This window comes from Canis lupus, chromosome 21 (assembly GCF_048164855.1).
Source record: "Canis lupus baileyi chromosome 21, mCanLup2.hap1, whole genome shotgun sequence".
Lineage (NCBI taxonomy): Eukaryota > Metazoa > Chordata > Mammalia > Carnivora > Canidae > Canis > Canis lupus.
The window spans coordinates 35,108,095-35,125,026 of record NC_132858.1 but is presented as its reverse complement, the minus strand read 5'-3'; the positions used below and the strand labels follow the sequence as shown (position 1 = coordinate 35,125,026).

General features: G+C 32.3%; 1 protein-coding gene across 5 annotated transcripts in view; it reads right to left on the bottom strand.

Annotated features, from left to right (window-relative positions):
- Positions 1–304: 304 nt before the first annotated feature.
- Positions 305–16,932, bottom strand: part of HGF (hepatocyte growth factor) — an 80,135-nt gene continuing 63,507 nt past the window's right edge. For 3 of the 5 annotated variants that reach the window (XM_072791368.1, XM_072791367.1, XM_072791371.1), the window contains 7 exons: positions 16,376–16,414; positions 14,871–14,967; positions 12,921–12,995; positions 11,819–11,965; positions 11,199–11,305; positions 10,930–11,075; positions 305–3,496 (listed from right to left, as the gene is read on the bottom strand). In XM_072791368.1, coding sequence (XP_072647469.1) covers positions 3,320–3,496; positions 10,930–11,075; positions 11,199–11,305; positions 11,819–11,965; positions 12,921–12,995; positions 14,871–14,967; positions 16,376–16,414 — 788 coding nt within the window. In that variant the 3' untranslated portion in view covers positions 305–3,319. The remainder of the gene's footprint in view (positions 3,497–10,929; positions 11,076–11,198; positions 11,306–11,818; positions 11,966–12,920; positions 12,996–14,870; positions 14,968–16,375; positions 16,415–16,932) is intronic. The other 2 variants (XM_072791370.1, XM_072791369.1) reach the window with 2 other exon arrangements.

Genomic DNA, 16,932 nt, shown 5'->3' with positions numbered 1-16,932 from the left:
GTCAAGATTTTTGGGACTGGAAAATTTTAACTTTTTTTTGTATTAGTAAATTTTTAGTACAAAACTCACTTGAACATTGAAAGATAACTTCTTTTTGTACTTTATTGTGAAAAGTATTTACACATAGACTATGTCTTTTTATTCAAGTTAATTTTATTGTTCTCATGAGTTTGTCTATAAAGATGGGATATACTTAAAAGTTTATTTGGACCCTTAGTAAACAATTTAAAGGTTTTTAGTATTAGAGTTTATTAAAATTCTTTACCTCATGATTTCTATATTGCCATACCAGTTTTCTTTAAAAAAAAAAAAAAAAAAGAAAGAAAGAAGATATTTAGCAAACAACAAAAAATGTCTGACAGTAATTTCTCACTTCTTGACAGTGCTTTTTTTTTTTTTTTAAGAGAATGTTGTGGCTATAACATTCACTTTGTATAGTACCATTGGTACCAACAAGAAATATTCACAGGAATAAGTGAAATACAATTTTTCTATCACATGCCGTTATTGTTATTATCCTTGCCTTCCAGTGTCTCATGGTTCCCATAATTTGAAACACTTAGATAGCAAGCAAGAGCCTGTTAATACTAGAAATTGACTCAATATAAACCATTTTACTGAGGACCTGCCCACAGCAAATAGGTAAAACTCATTACATATTTTACAATAAAATTAAAGAAGTATACAAAAGGATTATCATCCCTTCTGCACGGCAGAGGCATTATGACAAATATTTTAATTTTACATTACTATTCCTGGCAGACATAAGAAAATGTCCACAATTACAACAGCACATCACCATCATTCAAACAGCCCAAACAAAAATAGCACTGAAAACTTCTAATTTAAAATATCTTTTTGTCCATTACTCAAAATACAATGGATTTTGGATAAGTTGGATTTTCATTTTTTGTCATTTATTAAGAAAAGAATGACCAGGAAATAGTATCTTTTTGCCAGAGAAAAATGATATGATTATTCATTGTCCTACCACCTAAAAACAGTGATTTTTCATTGTCCTACCATGAATCTTGCTCATCTTGCTTTTATTATTAATTTTACTGATCTCCCTCTATTACAAAGGGAACTTCCCAAAACTAGGACTCCTTTGTGCACCATGTTGATGGTTTTATTGGTGGTATGTTTTCACCCTATAATAAAATGGAAAACATTGAGTTCAAAATATCTAAAAAGTTAGCTGCATCTTATGTCTAGGTAATCCCATCTCTCTGTGGAAATTTACAGGAAAAGACAAAAAAGAAATATTTTAAAATGTGAGTATTTAGACATATTAGAATTTCATAAATGTTTAACAAGTATCATTAATATATGACTTAATCAAATTTTGCCAGTTCGTCCAGAAAAAAAATGAAAAATACTCTAATTTAGGGACAATATATCTTTGAAATTCCCAGTGTTTTGATTAAAATGATATATTGCATAAAGAAAAATGCAATCAAAGAAGATGGTGTGGACTGATGACTTTCTGGATCTCTCTTCGCTTTCACTGTTCCTTGATACCAGAACATATTTTATTACAGTATGTTCAATTTGTATGGCACAATTCAGATATACATTTCTGGATCTGCATAGGCATTTCTGGATTTTCTGTCCTATACTCTATGGACTAAGCTTCAAATAATTTAAGAGCATTTTACTCAAGATTGAACAGTATCCTTTGAGGCGTTTAGAGCATTGTTTGGATCTCTGGCCTTAATTGATACCATTTAAGAGAAACAAATTAGAGAAATGGATTGGAATCACTCAAATAATTATTTTTAAGTTTGTATAGAATGATTTTGTGAAAATTCACAGCCTATTCTATTAGTCCTTGTTGTCTCATTTCTTGACAAATACATGACTTTTTAGCTAATCATGTCAAACATAACAATAAATATGATAATTTGGTTTTATGAGACAGAATACAAAATTTGAATGGATATTCCCCATGGCATTACAAAGATCTATGTAAAACAAAATAAGATAAAATGAAGACATCTTGATAAAATATTTCATTCTGCAGATTCAACTCCACTTTAAAAAATAATTGAATTCAGAGTTTAGATAAGCTAGCTCCTTTCCTTTCCTTTCCTTTTACAGTTTTTCCCTTTACTTGAGTAAAATTTTATTAGGCTAAAAACTTTCAGGTTGATAAATGTATTCTGATTTTTTTTTCTTCAAGATATACTTTAATTCATAGTTTGATGAAAGTCTATTTACAAATCATTGGGGATATATGGAAATTTTCCTCCAAAATAATTTTTAAAAATTTAAAGAAAGTGAGTTACAAGCCAATCACAGCAGCAAGTCTTAGAGTTAACCTACTTAAATACATTTTTAAGCTTCAATTAGACAATTGCCTAAGAAAAATAAAGAAAATACTTTAGGAAAGTGGATATAAAAGTATCTTGCATAAATAAGGTTCCCTAAATTTGAAGGAAAGAAATAATACTGATACACATATACCCTCTTCCCTTTAAGAATTAGAAACTACACAATGACTAGGATGATAAATATATTTAAACACCTAGATTAGATGTTACTTAACTTTGTGGGTCATGACCACACCTTAAATGCCAACCAGTAGAGGTCATCTGCAGATTATTTACAGAGAATGAGCTGATCACTTCTATTTTGCATCTTTCCCTAAAATTTCTACTAATCTTCAGAAATTTCTATTTTTCTCTTAAGGAAAAACTACAAATACATACTTTCAGAATATTTAGAGGTTACATACATATACCATGATTTGAACTCTAGTGCATGCACATTGTACCCAGGTCTGAATATATGGGTACATGATTTTGTAAAAAGTATGTGTACCAGTATTACAGGATACACAGTGAGGAGAAATGAATGAAATATAATGTATGGTATATGAAAGGTAATATAATTTAATATAGAGTTACAATTTAAGGACACAGGTATAAATTGTCTTTGTGAGGTTAAAATAATGTTTAACTTATGGTTTATTCATAAACTAACCTTGGAAAGCAGCGTAGAGAGGTTAATTGAACTTTTCTGTTAAATCTTTTATCATCCAGCAATTATACCTTTGCAATTTTTAATCCATTCAAGTATCTTCAGGAGATATGTTACTACACTTGCATGTACCTTAATTCACTTCAACATTTACAAAATAACACTGACAAACAAAACAACAGAAAACACCCATAAATATTAATGAGTATCTTAACAAACATGACACTCAAGTAGTTGTCTTAGGATTGTTTTAAGTGACACTTTAATTCCATGTTCTCCGAAATCTTCGTGTAAAAGAGAATTGTATTGATGGAAGCTTCAGACACAGTTACATCAGCTATGACTGTTGTATCTTATACGTTAATATAATTTTGTGTATCCATTTTGCATAATATGCTACTCGGACAAAAATGCCAGGACGATTTGGAATGGCACATCCACGACCAGGAACAATGACGCCAAGAACCATCCTCATTTTATGTTGTTCGCAAACAAGTGGGCCACCATAATCTCCCTAAGAGAAAGACATGCAACAATAACAACAAGGACAACAAAGTATTATTTTAGAAACAAAAGTTAAGAATTCATGAGTATCTTCTATATAGATTTATATCTCAAATATACACATACAAAAAAAGAGAATAGCTGCAACTGAGATATGAAGACACCAAGAGATGTACTAGACCATTGGTCATCTTTCTACTGAATTACCCAAGTCAGAGTGACAGAAGTACAAAAATTCAAAGTCTTGTCCTGTGGAGTATTCACCCTGAGTGCTCTTGAGTTCAGCTCAGGTCATGATCTCATGGTCATGGGATCGAGCCCTGCATCAGGCTCCACACTCAGCACAGAATTTACTTGCCCTTCTCCCTCTGCTCCTCTCCCTGCTTGCACACACACTCATAAATAAATACATACATACATACATAAAATCTTTAAACAAAAAAGAATGATTTGCCTTATACAAAATATTTACTCATCTTTTAAAGAGGGTTTTTCTCTGTTGAATGCAGATTAACACCAAATAACACCAAATAGCTATTTAGAGGGTACACTTTATATTTACTTTTATTTTCTTCTCATGTTCAAAATATGTTCAATATAGAAAATTTAGAAAATGTTGAAAAATACAAGAACTTTTGTATTCCACCTATAATCATACAATTTTAATGATTAAATTTCATCACAAATTCCCTTATTTCTAAAGCTTTTTGTTTTCCTTCCTTCAATCTTGTCCCCAGAAAGATTTTAGCAAATTAAATATAAATTCTAATTGATAAAATAATTCTATTTATTGTTTGCAAATTACATTTTCAGGCATAAAGAAAGAATATTTTTGTATTTACTACTGTATTTGTAGTTAATATACTTATATATATCTCATAGTTCCCTTTGTGGAAGGTAGCCTATAATTTCATGGCATTTCTTATATAGTTACCCTATTTTATCATCAGACACAGGTGACAGATGAAAGATGATAAACTGATTGATTTGTGTATATATTTTTATAAACATGTATATACTAATGTGTATTATTATATATAATTATTGCAAATACGTTACATCACTTTCATGCACGATGTAACCTTCTAAGATTGCAATGACTGGCTTCTGGCATCCTTGTGTGAGAGGAGTGAGACTACCTTGAATTTTCCCTAACAGTGATGTGATGAGATGAACTACTGCAGAATTTAGTTCTGTAACAAGTGTAAAGAAGAGTGCTACGGGCATTGTATGATGGGGAAAATCAAGGTGCGGGTGAAGTAGGAGATAACACAATAAGGGAAAAGAGTTTATTCCAGGAGACATTGTATGAACCATGCCATACGAGTTAATAAATCTGATTTTTAAATAAATGTACCAGTGATCACTGATACAAATAATTCTCCAAAGCAATTCACTTTGGCAGACTTTCACCAAATGTGATCCTATTGCTATTATATAAACATTTGGGAGATTTTCTTCAGTGTTTAGATTTCAGCGGCTTCAGGGATTATATTATCTTATTTGAAATATAAGTGATATTAAAATTAAAAAAAAAAGCATTCTGGAAGATAAATGCATTTCTAGGAAGTGACAGAATCAATTTAAAATTTTCTTGTCAATATGGATAAAAAATAAATATATGATACTATAATAAATAATTCAATGCTAAAATTAGAACTCTAAAAATATACAGATAATACATCACCTTAGAGGCTGTTCCTGCTGAGCAGTTGCTGAAGCATTTTTGTAACAGCAAAAAGGCCAGAAAAGTGCATGGCCTCTTAAATGATCTTGAAGCTGTGTTGAGCTCAAAACTTTAGTTTAAAAGGCTTTTGATGCACCACTGAAAGGGCACCTGGGGGGCTCAGTGGTTGACTGCCTGCCTTTGGCTCAGGACGTGATCCCAGGGCTCTGGGATCAAGTCCCGCATCAGGCTCCCAGCAGGGAGCCTGCTTCTCCCTCCCTCTGCCTGTGTCTCTGCCTCTCTCTCTCTGTCATGAATAAATAAGTAAAATATAAATATAAATAAATAAATAAATAAATGAATAAATAAATAAATAAATAAATAAATAAATAAATAAATAAATGGCTTTTAGTATAAGTAGGTAGGTAAGCAAGATCAATCAATCAATCAATCAATCAAGCTTTCTCCTAGCAGATTTTCAATTCTAATAATGAACATAGTAATACTGGTCTACTGGAAAAACATCAAATTTGAAAGTGGTTATAAATACACAATCTGTTTCTAACTATATCATTTTAAAGCAGTTTTTAAAACTCTGACTTAGTAATAAGCTTTTTTTTTTTTTCAGGAATAGAATCTCAGATCAATATATATAGCGCATGCATGGCAGCACATATTTATACTCCATATTCAGAATTTTTTCCTACATGTCAAAAGATATTTCACTATTTACTTTCCTCATTCCATGCCTTACCTCACAGAGTATTCCTCAACTCCATAGCTCCTAGGCTTAGAGACTGTGTCTCTTACATTCAAAATACATCTAAACATTCCAATCAAAAGACATAAGGTAACAGAATGGATAAAAAAGCAAGACCCATGTATACGCTGCCTAGAAATAATTTCACACCTAAACATATGTAGATTGGAAGGGAGAGGATGGAAAAGCATTTACCATGCAAATGGAAGTGAAAAGAAAGCTGGGGTGGCAATAATTTTATCAGACAAAACAGACTTTAAAACAAAAACTGTAACAAGAGACAAAGAGGGACACTATATAATCATACAGGGAACAATCCGACAAGAAGATATAACAATCGTAAATATTTATGCACCCACCATGGGAGCAGCCTAGTACATAAAGCAGCTAATAACAAACATAAAGGAAATAATTGATGGTAACACAATACTAGTAGGAAAACTTTTAAGACCCCACTTATATCAATGGATAGATCATCCAAATGGAAAATCAACAAATAGTGGCTTTGAATGACACAATGAATGAACCAGATGGATTTGACATATATTCAGAGCATTCCATCCTAAAACAGTAGAATACACATTCTTTTCAATTCTGCATATGACATTCTCCGGAATAGATTACATATAAGGCCACAAAACAAGTCTTAACAAATTGAAAAAGATCAGAGGTGTACCGTGCATCTTTTCCAACTGCATCACCATGAAACTAGAAATCAACCACAAGAAAATACTAGAAAGACGACAAATATATGTAGGTTAAATAACACACTACTAAAGAGTGAATGAGTTAACCAAGAAATCAAAGAGGAAACCAAAAATACATGGAGACAAGTGAAAATAAAAACACATGGTCTAAAATCTTTGGGACGTAGCAAAAGCTGTTGTAAAATGGAAATTTATAGCAACACAGGTCTACCTCACAAAGCAAGAAAAAATAACCTAACCTCACACTGAAAGAACCTAGAAAAAGAACAAACAAAACTCAAACCCTGCAAAAGGAAGGGAATAATACAGATTAGAGTAGAAATAAAACAGAAAGAAAAAAAATCAATAGAACAGATCAATGAAAACAGAAGCTGGCTCTTTGAAAAGATCAACAATTTTTTTTTTAAGATTTTATTTATTTGAGAGAGAGAGAGAGCACTAGAAAGGACAGAGAGTATAAGCAAGAAGGAAGGGGAGAGGAAGAGGGAGAAGCAGACTTCCCACTAAGCAGGGAACCCAATGCGGGACCCAATCCCAGGACCCCAAGATCATGACCTGAGCCAAAGCAGACACTTAACCAACTGAGCCACCCAGGGACCCCCTAAAAAGATCAACAAAATTAATTAACCTTTAGCCAGATTCATCATAGAGAGAGACAAAGAGAGGACTCAAATAAAATCAGATATGAAAAAGAGATAAAAATTGACACTACAGAAATACAAACAATTATAAGAGAATGTTATGAAAAATTACATGCCAACAAATTGGGCAACCTAGAAGAAATGAATAAATTCCTAGAAACATATAACTTCCCAAAACTGAATCAGGAAGAAATAGAAAATTTAAGTAAACCAATTACCACCAATGAAATTAAATCAGAAAAAAAAAAAAAAAAAACAACCCTCCCAACAAACAAAAGTTGAGGAGCAGAAGGCTTCACAGAGGACTTCTACCAAACATTTAAAGAAGAGTTAATACCTATTTGCAAAGAATCCCAAAATAGAAGAGGAAGAAAAGCTTCCAAATTCATTCTATGATGCTAGCTAGCATTACCTTGATATCAAAACCAGATAAAGACACTAGAGAAAAAAGAGAACTACAGGCCAATATCCCTGATGAACATAGATGCAGAAATTCTCAACAAAATATTAGTAAACCAAATCCAACAATACATTTAAAAAATCATTCATCATGACCAAGTGAGATTCATTCCTGGGGTATAAGATTGGTTCAATATTTGCAAATCAATCAACATGAATAACATGAATCACATGAATAACAGAATGGATAAAAACCATATGATTGTTTCAAAAGATATAGAAAAAGCATTTGACAAATATGACATCCATTCATGACAAAAACCTTTAAGAAAGTGGGTTTGGAGGGAACACACCTCAACATTATAAAGGCCATCTATGAAAAACCCATAGCTAATATAATCTTCAGTGGGAAAAAACTGAGAGCTCTTCTTATATAGTCAGGAACAAGAAAGGGAAGTTCACTCTCACCATTTTTATGTAACATAGTACTAGAAGTCCTCGCCATAGCAATCAGATACCAAAAAGAAATCAAAGGTATTCAAATCAGTGAGGAAGAAGTCAAACTTTCACTATTTGCAGATGACATGATACTCTAAACAGGAAACCCTAAAGACTCCACCAAAAAAACTACTAGAACGGACAAATGAATTCAGTGAGGTCACAGTATACAAAACCAATGCATAGAAATCTATTGTATTTCCATATACTAATAATAAATATAATAATACTAATAATAAAGTATCAGAAAGAGAAATAAGAAAACAATCCCATTTACAATTGCACCAAAGATAATAAAAGGCCTAGGAATAGACTTAACCAAGGTGGTGAAAGACCTGTGTTCTGAAAACTATAAAACAATGATGAAAGAAATTGAAGATGACACAAAGAAATGAAAAGATACTCCATGTTCGTGGCCTGAGAGAACAAATATTGTTAAAATGTCCATGCTATAGAGGAATCTATAAATATAATGCAATTCCTATCAAAATACCAATAGCATTTTATACATAACTAGAAAAAAGAAAACAAAACCTCTAAAATTTGTATGGAACCATAAAAGACCCTGAAGAGCCAAAGCAAATGAAAAATTATAAGAACAAAACTGGAGGTATCACAATGTTAGATTTCAAGATATATTACAAAGCTGTCATAACCAAACTGCATGGTACTGGCAAAAATAGACACATAGATCAACGGAACAGAATAGAAAATCCAGAAATAAACCAACAATTATATATAGTCAATTAATCTTCAACAAAGGAGGAAGAAGATGCAATGGGAAAAAGACCATCTCTTCAACAAATGGTGTTGGGAAAACTGGACAGCAATATGCAAAGAATGAAACTGGACCACTTTCTTACACCATACACACAAATAATTCACACAAATTCAAAATGGATTAAGAACATAATGTGAGACTTGAAACCACTGAAAGCACTGGCAGTAATTTCTTTGATATCAGTCATAACAATATTTTTCTAGATATGTCCTTTGAGGCAAAGGAAACAAAGGCGAAAATAAATTACTGGGACTACATCAAGCATCAATATAAAAACCTTCTGCACAGTGAAGGAAATAGTCAACAAACTAAAAAAGGCTACCCAATGAATGGAAGAAGATATTTGCAAATGACATATCTGATGAAGAGTTAGCATCCAAAATATATAAACCTTATATAGGTCAACACTCTAAAAAATGAATGATCCAATTGAAAAATGAGCAGAAGACATGAACAAACATTTTGAACAGACACGTGACAAGAGGTTCAACATCACTCATAATCAGGGGAATGCAAATCAAAACTACAATGAGATACCACCTCATACCTATCAGAAGGGCTAAAATCAAAACTACTAGAAGCAACAAGCATTAGCCACGATGTGGAAAAACAAGGCATTCTCTTGCACTACTGGTGAGAATGTAAACTGGTACAACTACCGTGGAAGACAGCGTGGAGGTTCCTCAAAAAATTAAAAAATAGAACTACTGTATGATCCAGTAATTCCACTACTGGGTATTTACCCAAGAAGTATGAAAACAATGATTCAATAGGATACGTGCACCCCTATGTTTATTGCAATATTATTTACAATAGCCAAATTATGGAAGCAGCTCAAGGGTCCCTTAATAGAAGAGATGAATGGATAAAGAAGACACACACACACTGGGATATTACTCAGCCATAAAAAAAGAATGAAATCTTGCCATTTGCAGGAACATGGATGAATCTAGAGTGTATAATGCCAAGTGAAATAAGCCAGTCAGAGAAAGACAAGTACCATATGATTTTTGAAATCATTCATATGGGGAATTTAAGATACAAAACAAAGAAAAAAACCCCAAAAAACAAATCTTAACAATAAAGAACACACTGATGCTTACCAGAGTGGGGTTGGGTAGGATGGATGACATAGGTGATGGGGATTAAGAGTACATTTATCATGATGAGCACTGAGTAATGATGTATAGAATTTTTGAATCACTATATTGTATACCATAGACTAACACTGTATGTTAACCACACTGGAATTAAAATTTTAACAAAAATGTAAAAAAATGTTCTCAACTTCAGAAATAATTTAAAAATAACAAAATGTGTATAAAAATTGATTAAAATTGTTAAAATTTAAAAAGTAAAGAAAATATTACACATAAAATAATGGTTTAACAGCTTGTCTATGTACAATAGGGATAGGAGCACTGTCAAGTTGAAAGAACAGTTGCCTAACAAATGAAAATGTTCAAGCTCTTAAAGTCACCAACTTCGACCTTTTGGTTTTCTAAAATAGAATTTGTTTAATCCCCCACCTCCCACACACACATACACACACAAGCATACATACACTGGCTTAACCAAAAACACATTTAAAAGTTTAAAATCAGGCATAGAGTTCATTCAGGGAGAACTTGGGGAGATCGGATAACTTTAGAAAACATTAGAAAAATGCAAGCTATTGTATCAAACTACATATTGGAGACTTTTAATTTGAACAGCTTTCCATTAGAGTTCTGGCTGTATTAGGTTATTGCTGTTTTGAGAGACAAATCTCATCTTAGCTTGCTGATAATGAAACATGGTTTTTCGTACTATTTAGTTAAAATAAGTGCACAAGACTAATGAAGGGGATTATCTTTCCCCAATTTCTCTCTCTTAGAACAAGTTGGTAGACAATGATTTTTATTTGAGAAAAATGGACCAAACAAAAAAGAAACATAAGAATCTATGATATTTACTATATACTTCTTATTTTTTAAAAATGCCCTTTTTACCTCACATGGTCCTGATACAATATTTTCAGCTCCAGCACATATTTCAGACTCATTCAGTGTCACCTTCCCTTGATGGTATTGGCTGCATTTCTCATTCCCCATAATATAGAGATGTGCTACTCGTAATAGACCATCAAAGTTGATCGCTAGAATGGAGCAAAAATGTACAGTTAATCAACACAGGGTAAGGTGAGAAAAATGAGAAACAAATAGAATTGTTTTAAATAAAATAAGTATAATGTTGTCTTATATTTTTAAAAATAGCTTACATCCAGTATAACCCCAGCCATAAACACTGCAAGTGGTTTTTTCAGGAATGGTGCATCCATAATTAGGTAAATCGATTGTACTAACAAAATCATCCAGGATAGCGGGCCTGAAAATAGGAAATGCAATGGTAAATACCCTTGATTGAATTCAACACAGAATTAATAAATTTAAATTTAGTGTTAATCTTTAATATGATATTGAGAATAAGAAGTCTTGTTTCTCAAAAAAAGAAAAAGGGAATGTCTACTACATGTTTGTAGTAGAAGTAGGAGTAGATAGCAGAGAAATGAGTCACTTACTTGTTAATATTACTTGCTAAATGGTAATGGTCACTGCTTTTTTATGCATTATTTTACCTATTAAAGTTATCAGATGATTATTCACTAAGTTTTGGTTTTGGAGCAGGCTGATCAGACTATTGGTCAAACTTAATTTATTAAGTTTTGAAAATTTTGAAGATGACTCTCTTTGTCTCTGTGTAATACACACACATATGACATGTGACATATGCTTTTATAATAAATTTACATAAAAGAGAAAGAATAGCCACATATATAAAGAAAAAGCTTCACTAATTCCATTGTAGGTTAAAAATATAAAGCCTTCTTAAGCAACTAACCTAGCAAGCTTCAGTAATACCAGATCTGATCCTTCAGGCCCATATACCAGCTGGGAAACATTCAGAACCTGTTTGCGTTTCTCATCTCCTTTTCCGTGGACGTCATGAATCCCAAGCCAAGCTTCATAATCTTTCAAGTCTCTGTTTCTAAATTAAAAATTTAAATGTAAAATATAATTTTAAATTGGGTGATATTGTTCACCCATATTATTATTTTAGCTTATAAGAGCAGATAAATAACTAAATTTAAAATTTGCATCAAAAATAATAAAGGGCAACATATTTGTTATGAGAGATCTGGAATGCTACAAGTACACATAAGCAGAAAGAGCCTTTAAACTGCTCAAATTCTAAACTGTTATTTAAAACAAAAAAACAACCTTTTGATTATGTTTAAGAGTAAATCACGTGAGAAAAATTCTCAGGTAAAGCACATTACATAAATTATAATTTTCTGTAGATTTTCCTTCTTATCTTCGCTTTGTATATGTTTGGCTTATCAATGATGATTGAAAATTTATTCTAACAAAATACAAGTGACTTTGATGAGAATCAGGAAGTAAGCTTACAAATGCTGCCTCCTTAACTTTTCCTTAGGCTAATTCTCATTAAAAATTATTCCCGGGATGATTTGGATGCTGTATCTACATAAGAAAGGACAAGTGAGACTTGAGAGAAATTTGTTGATAATTCAGAAAAGAATTTCTATCTAGAAATGTAGCATTGCAAGGAAGAGGTTGAGGAAAAAAAATTATTTACATAATTCTAGCAAAATTTCCCCCCAAATGAGAATAATGTCAATTGTGGAAAGAAAAAAAAAAAGAAAAAAAAAGGGAAAAAAAAAGAAAAAAAAAAAGAAAAAAAAAAGAAAAAAAAAAAGAAAAAAAATTGTGGAAAGAAATGAACAGAAGTAGTATCTAGTCACAAATGTCAATTAAGTCAAAGTGAATTTTGTGAGTTAAATCTAAAGAAAGAAATTAATTTGTTCATGCCGTGCTGGTGAATCTGTTAAGTGAATACATATTCTAAGTCTAAAAGCTAAATGGAGGTTTTACATATTTTTAAGTGCTCAAAACAAATATTGGCTTCAGAAACACTTTACCGAGAGGGGAAACATTGTCTTGCAGTAAGAATCCAACTTTCCTTTATCAATGATCCTCCACAGATATGTTTATTTCTATGAGAGAGAGGAAAAAGAAACAAGTAACATCTGTGCAGAAAGGGTGCCTGCCAATTAATGCTAAACCTATGTCTCCATTTGTTAAAAATAGATACATTTGAGAGGAAAATGTAAAAATTAACTAGAATAAAATGAATAATCCTTTGACTGGAAAGATGATATTTGAGGATTTTAGCATTAGCATTTTTTCATAATGTGATTACAATTTTAGGAAATCAACTTTATTTTTGTTTAAGGAGCCCTGTCACTACACACCAACATGCATTGCCAACACACATACATTTACCTGTGTGCGTATCTATCCTTGGGAGAACAAGTATGTACTACAAAAATAGAATATTTAGAATAAACAAAAAAAATGCAAAAGAACAACAAAAACAATGTAGACTTATTTTAAATTCAATGTCTGATTACAAAAACGCAAATTTGAGTTTTTACCTAAGACCCTGAAAACTATCTGGTGGTAGCAATATAGATCGGTACACTATTCCTTTCTTTCATCACCATTACTTATTTTTGATACATTAACTTAGGACATTGTTGAGTTTCAGTAAATTTGTTTAGCTTAAAATAAGCAATCTAATATTTCACTTATAAAAGAAGACAATTTTGTAAGGCATATCATCTAGGAAATTATAAAATATTTATAGAGAGTGAAAAATACTAGTGCATTTATTTGATGATATCTTAAATCTGTAAATGCATTGTTTTTTTGGTGTAGAAACAGAAAAAGCACAACTTTTCACAATTTACAGTTCCAAAGAGTATAGATGGTCAGTGCTTCAGAGGTAAAAGAAGAAGGTTCCCAGACTAAGACCACAATTATTTATGGCCTGTACCACAGAGGAGGATGAGAGTATATATCGAGTTTTAATTTCTATTCCTCTCAGTATGTGTTTTGGAAGAATAACTAAACAGCTGTTTTTACTGAGGACTTGGACTCAAAAGAAAATATGTTTATCTAAAAGTTTATAGTACTCTAATCTGATGCAAAAAGAGTTTCACCTGCTGCTCCAAGGGTGCAGACTCCCAAAGGAGTATTCTTATACAATCTCCCATGGGTAATAATAAATTAGGTAGTATATGCCCCTTTTTTTTTTCCTGGACTTATGAGATTTGCAAAGAATCACTAATTCATTCAGATATGTGGATTCCTAGAACATTTTCTATAAAGCAAATGAAACACTCTTTCCCCTTGGAGCCTTCATTAAACCTTTATATTTCATAATTGGCTCTAAATTCTGGTGAGTCTCACAAGTCTCTTTCAGTACTACACACGCAGGACAGCTACACTATAGTTATCGACATAAATACTTGTAAAATTTGATGGGTTACTCCTTGCAAGGATATACTGAAAGAACTTTAGGCTGTCTTCTACATGGTATCTAAAGTCTTATCTATATTTATAGCAAAGGATACAAACTTCATGCTTGCTAAGAATTGGCTTATTCATAAAAGAACTTGAGTTTCAAGTGTCTTTATTCTACTTTAATGTCACTGTGATTTAATTGTAGCAAGGATGCACTTTCTTCCTTTACTCTAGGAAGTTCTAACTTCTTAAAACTACTACAGTGATGTCAAGGTATAAGTAGGTTCTCTATGTAGTAGTGCTTTCTTAATCACTACCGAAGCATCACTTGTAATCAGAGATGGTGCCAACACATATGGGACCTCCGTGAACATTTAAAAGGAACTCTCTGTGGAGGCACAAATTGTAAAATCCAGGGCCGTTGACAAGCAGAATACGGTCAGTCTCCTCTTGTATCCTGCTCAAATGAGTGCCTGCCTGTGTGGGTGGCACAAACATCCTGTTGGGAATATGACTTTTGCAAGTAGTCCAAATACATCTGATTTGTGTCTATTAATAATTACCTGTATTTCAAACTAACCATCCATCCTACATTAGTCCGTGTTGGAATTCCATTTACAACTCGTAATTGTTTTGTTTTGGCACAAGATATTACAGGATCTAAAAAGAGGACCAAAGATAACATTTTGACAAAACATTTTGAAATAATCAGTGCCTCTCAGTTTTCTTAAAAGCAGTGGTAATTAAACAAATGTAACTACTACTATAATTTTGTCAGAAGAATATATGGGAGGAAAGAAGGTAGGTGTTATGACTAGAGTGTCACATCAGGCCTAAAATGTTTGCTGTACTCACCTAGGTAAACAAGTAACACAGAAAATGAATCAACTCAAGGTATTGCCATAGTGACAATGATTTTGCTCACCAAGCACTAAGCACAGGCTCTTCAAGTCTAACACTAATTGAATTTCCCTCACAAACCTCAATATAAAATGAAAAAATGTTATTTATAGTAGTTATTTCTACATGTCAATGGAAATCAATAGCCTCAATAAAAAAAATTCTATTTGGTTTTTTATTACTTCTGAATTTTTATGATTCAGAAACAGGCTCAGAATTTTTATGATTCAGAAACTCATTTCAAAATGTAGAGTCATTTGGAAACAGGTTACCAACACTATATTGAAATTGTATCCAAGTGACATATTTATTATGTCCAAATCAGTGTACCCAAATGACACAATACCAAGTTGTTTGGAGTCAACTTTTTCCTGACCCCTCTCCATATCCCTTGCCTTTATCCTTTCTACTCCTATGTATGGTCTAAAATTTCCATTTGCTTCCTCAACCTGGGACACAGCAGGTGGTTACTTAAGTCAAAACACTTGAGTATCTTCCTTCAGCCCAAGGAGTATGTGAAAATCAAAAGCAAGCAGCTCCAAGAAGATTTTGTTAAATTGAGGATTTATTGAACCTCTTAGTTTATATCATTTTCACCTAGCGGAGCATTTGAAGAGTCTTAAAGATAGAACAGGTTAGAGCAGGTTTTAGTCTTTTAAACTTTAGCATCCTAGTTTAATTTAAAGAATGGTGAACATCCATTACATATATTTTGCCCAAAATCACAAACAAGATAAATGCTCTTTTCAAAATTAAATATAACTTATATGTTCTGAGAATTGAATATTGATATAATGTAGTTACCTTTGTAGCCACTTTTACACATGCACATAGAAAAAATATCAATAAAAAACAAATAGATTAATTTATTTTTATGACAGAAGTTAATAGAGTGATATTTTTCCATAAAGAAAATTATGACATCATCTCTGACACATAGAGAGTCAAATAAACTACATATTTTAAAAGATTACTGGGTCACCTGGGTGATTCAGTGGTTAAGCGTCTGCCTTCAGCCCAGGGCGCTGAAGTCCCAGGATCGAATCCCACATCGGGCTCCCTGCATGGACTGTTTTTTTCTCTCTGCCTGTGTCTCTGCCTCTCTCTCTGTCTCTCATGACTAAATACATAAAATCTTGAAAAAATAAAAAAGTAAAAGATTACTTACGGTCTAAATTGACTATTGTAGGTGTGGTATCACCTTCACCTGTAAAAATAAATATATACACATATACACAGTTCATAATACACATTTCTGTCATATAGAGCCAAAGCTATATATTAAAATGGAAATGTCCATGAATCGGATAACTCATTAAAATTCTTGACATTTATTTAAAAATAGAATGTAGTGGTATGTTTTTAGTAGTTACGTATCACTTTTATGGGGCAGTAATGAAGATACACACCTACTTGTAGTGGATAATGTGGAAAAAGCCCTATTTTATGACTGTGGAGGCTCTCAGGTGTGTGGTTTGCTGAGTGTGCTGGCAGCCTGGATTATACTACTGACCTCAAAGAGCTGTATCCCTCTACCTAGATGCCCAACATGGCACACAATGAACAAATAGCACTAATGCTTATTATAGTTTGCTTGAGCCATTCATAGACCGACAATGTGTTATACTGTAATTTGAAACCTTTATGTTTGTTTTCAAAAATCACTTGAATTTTTTTCTATGGTTGAGGACAACTGAAACATCACATGCTTCTGAAAACTCTTCA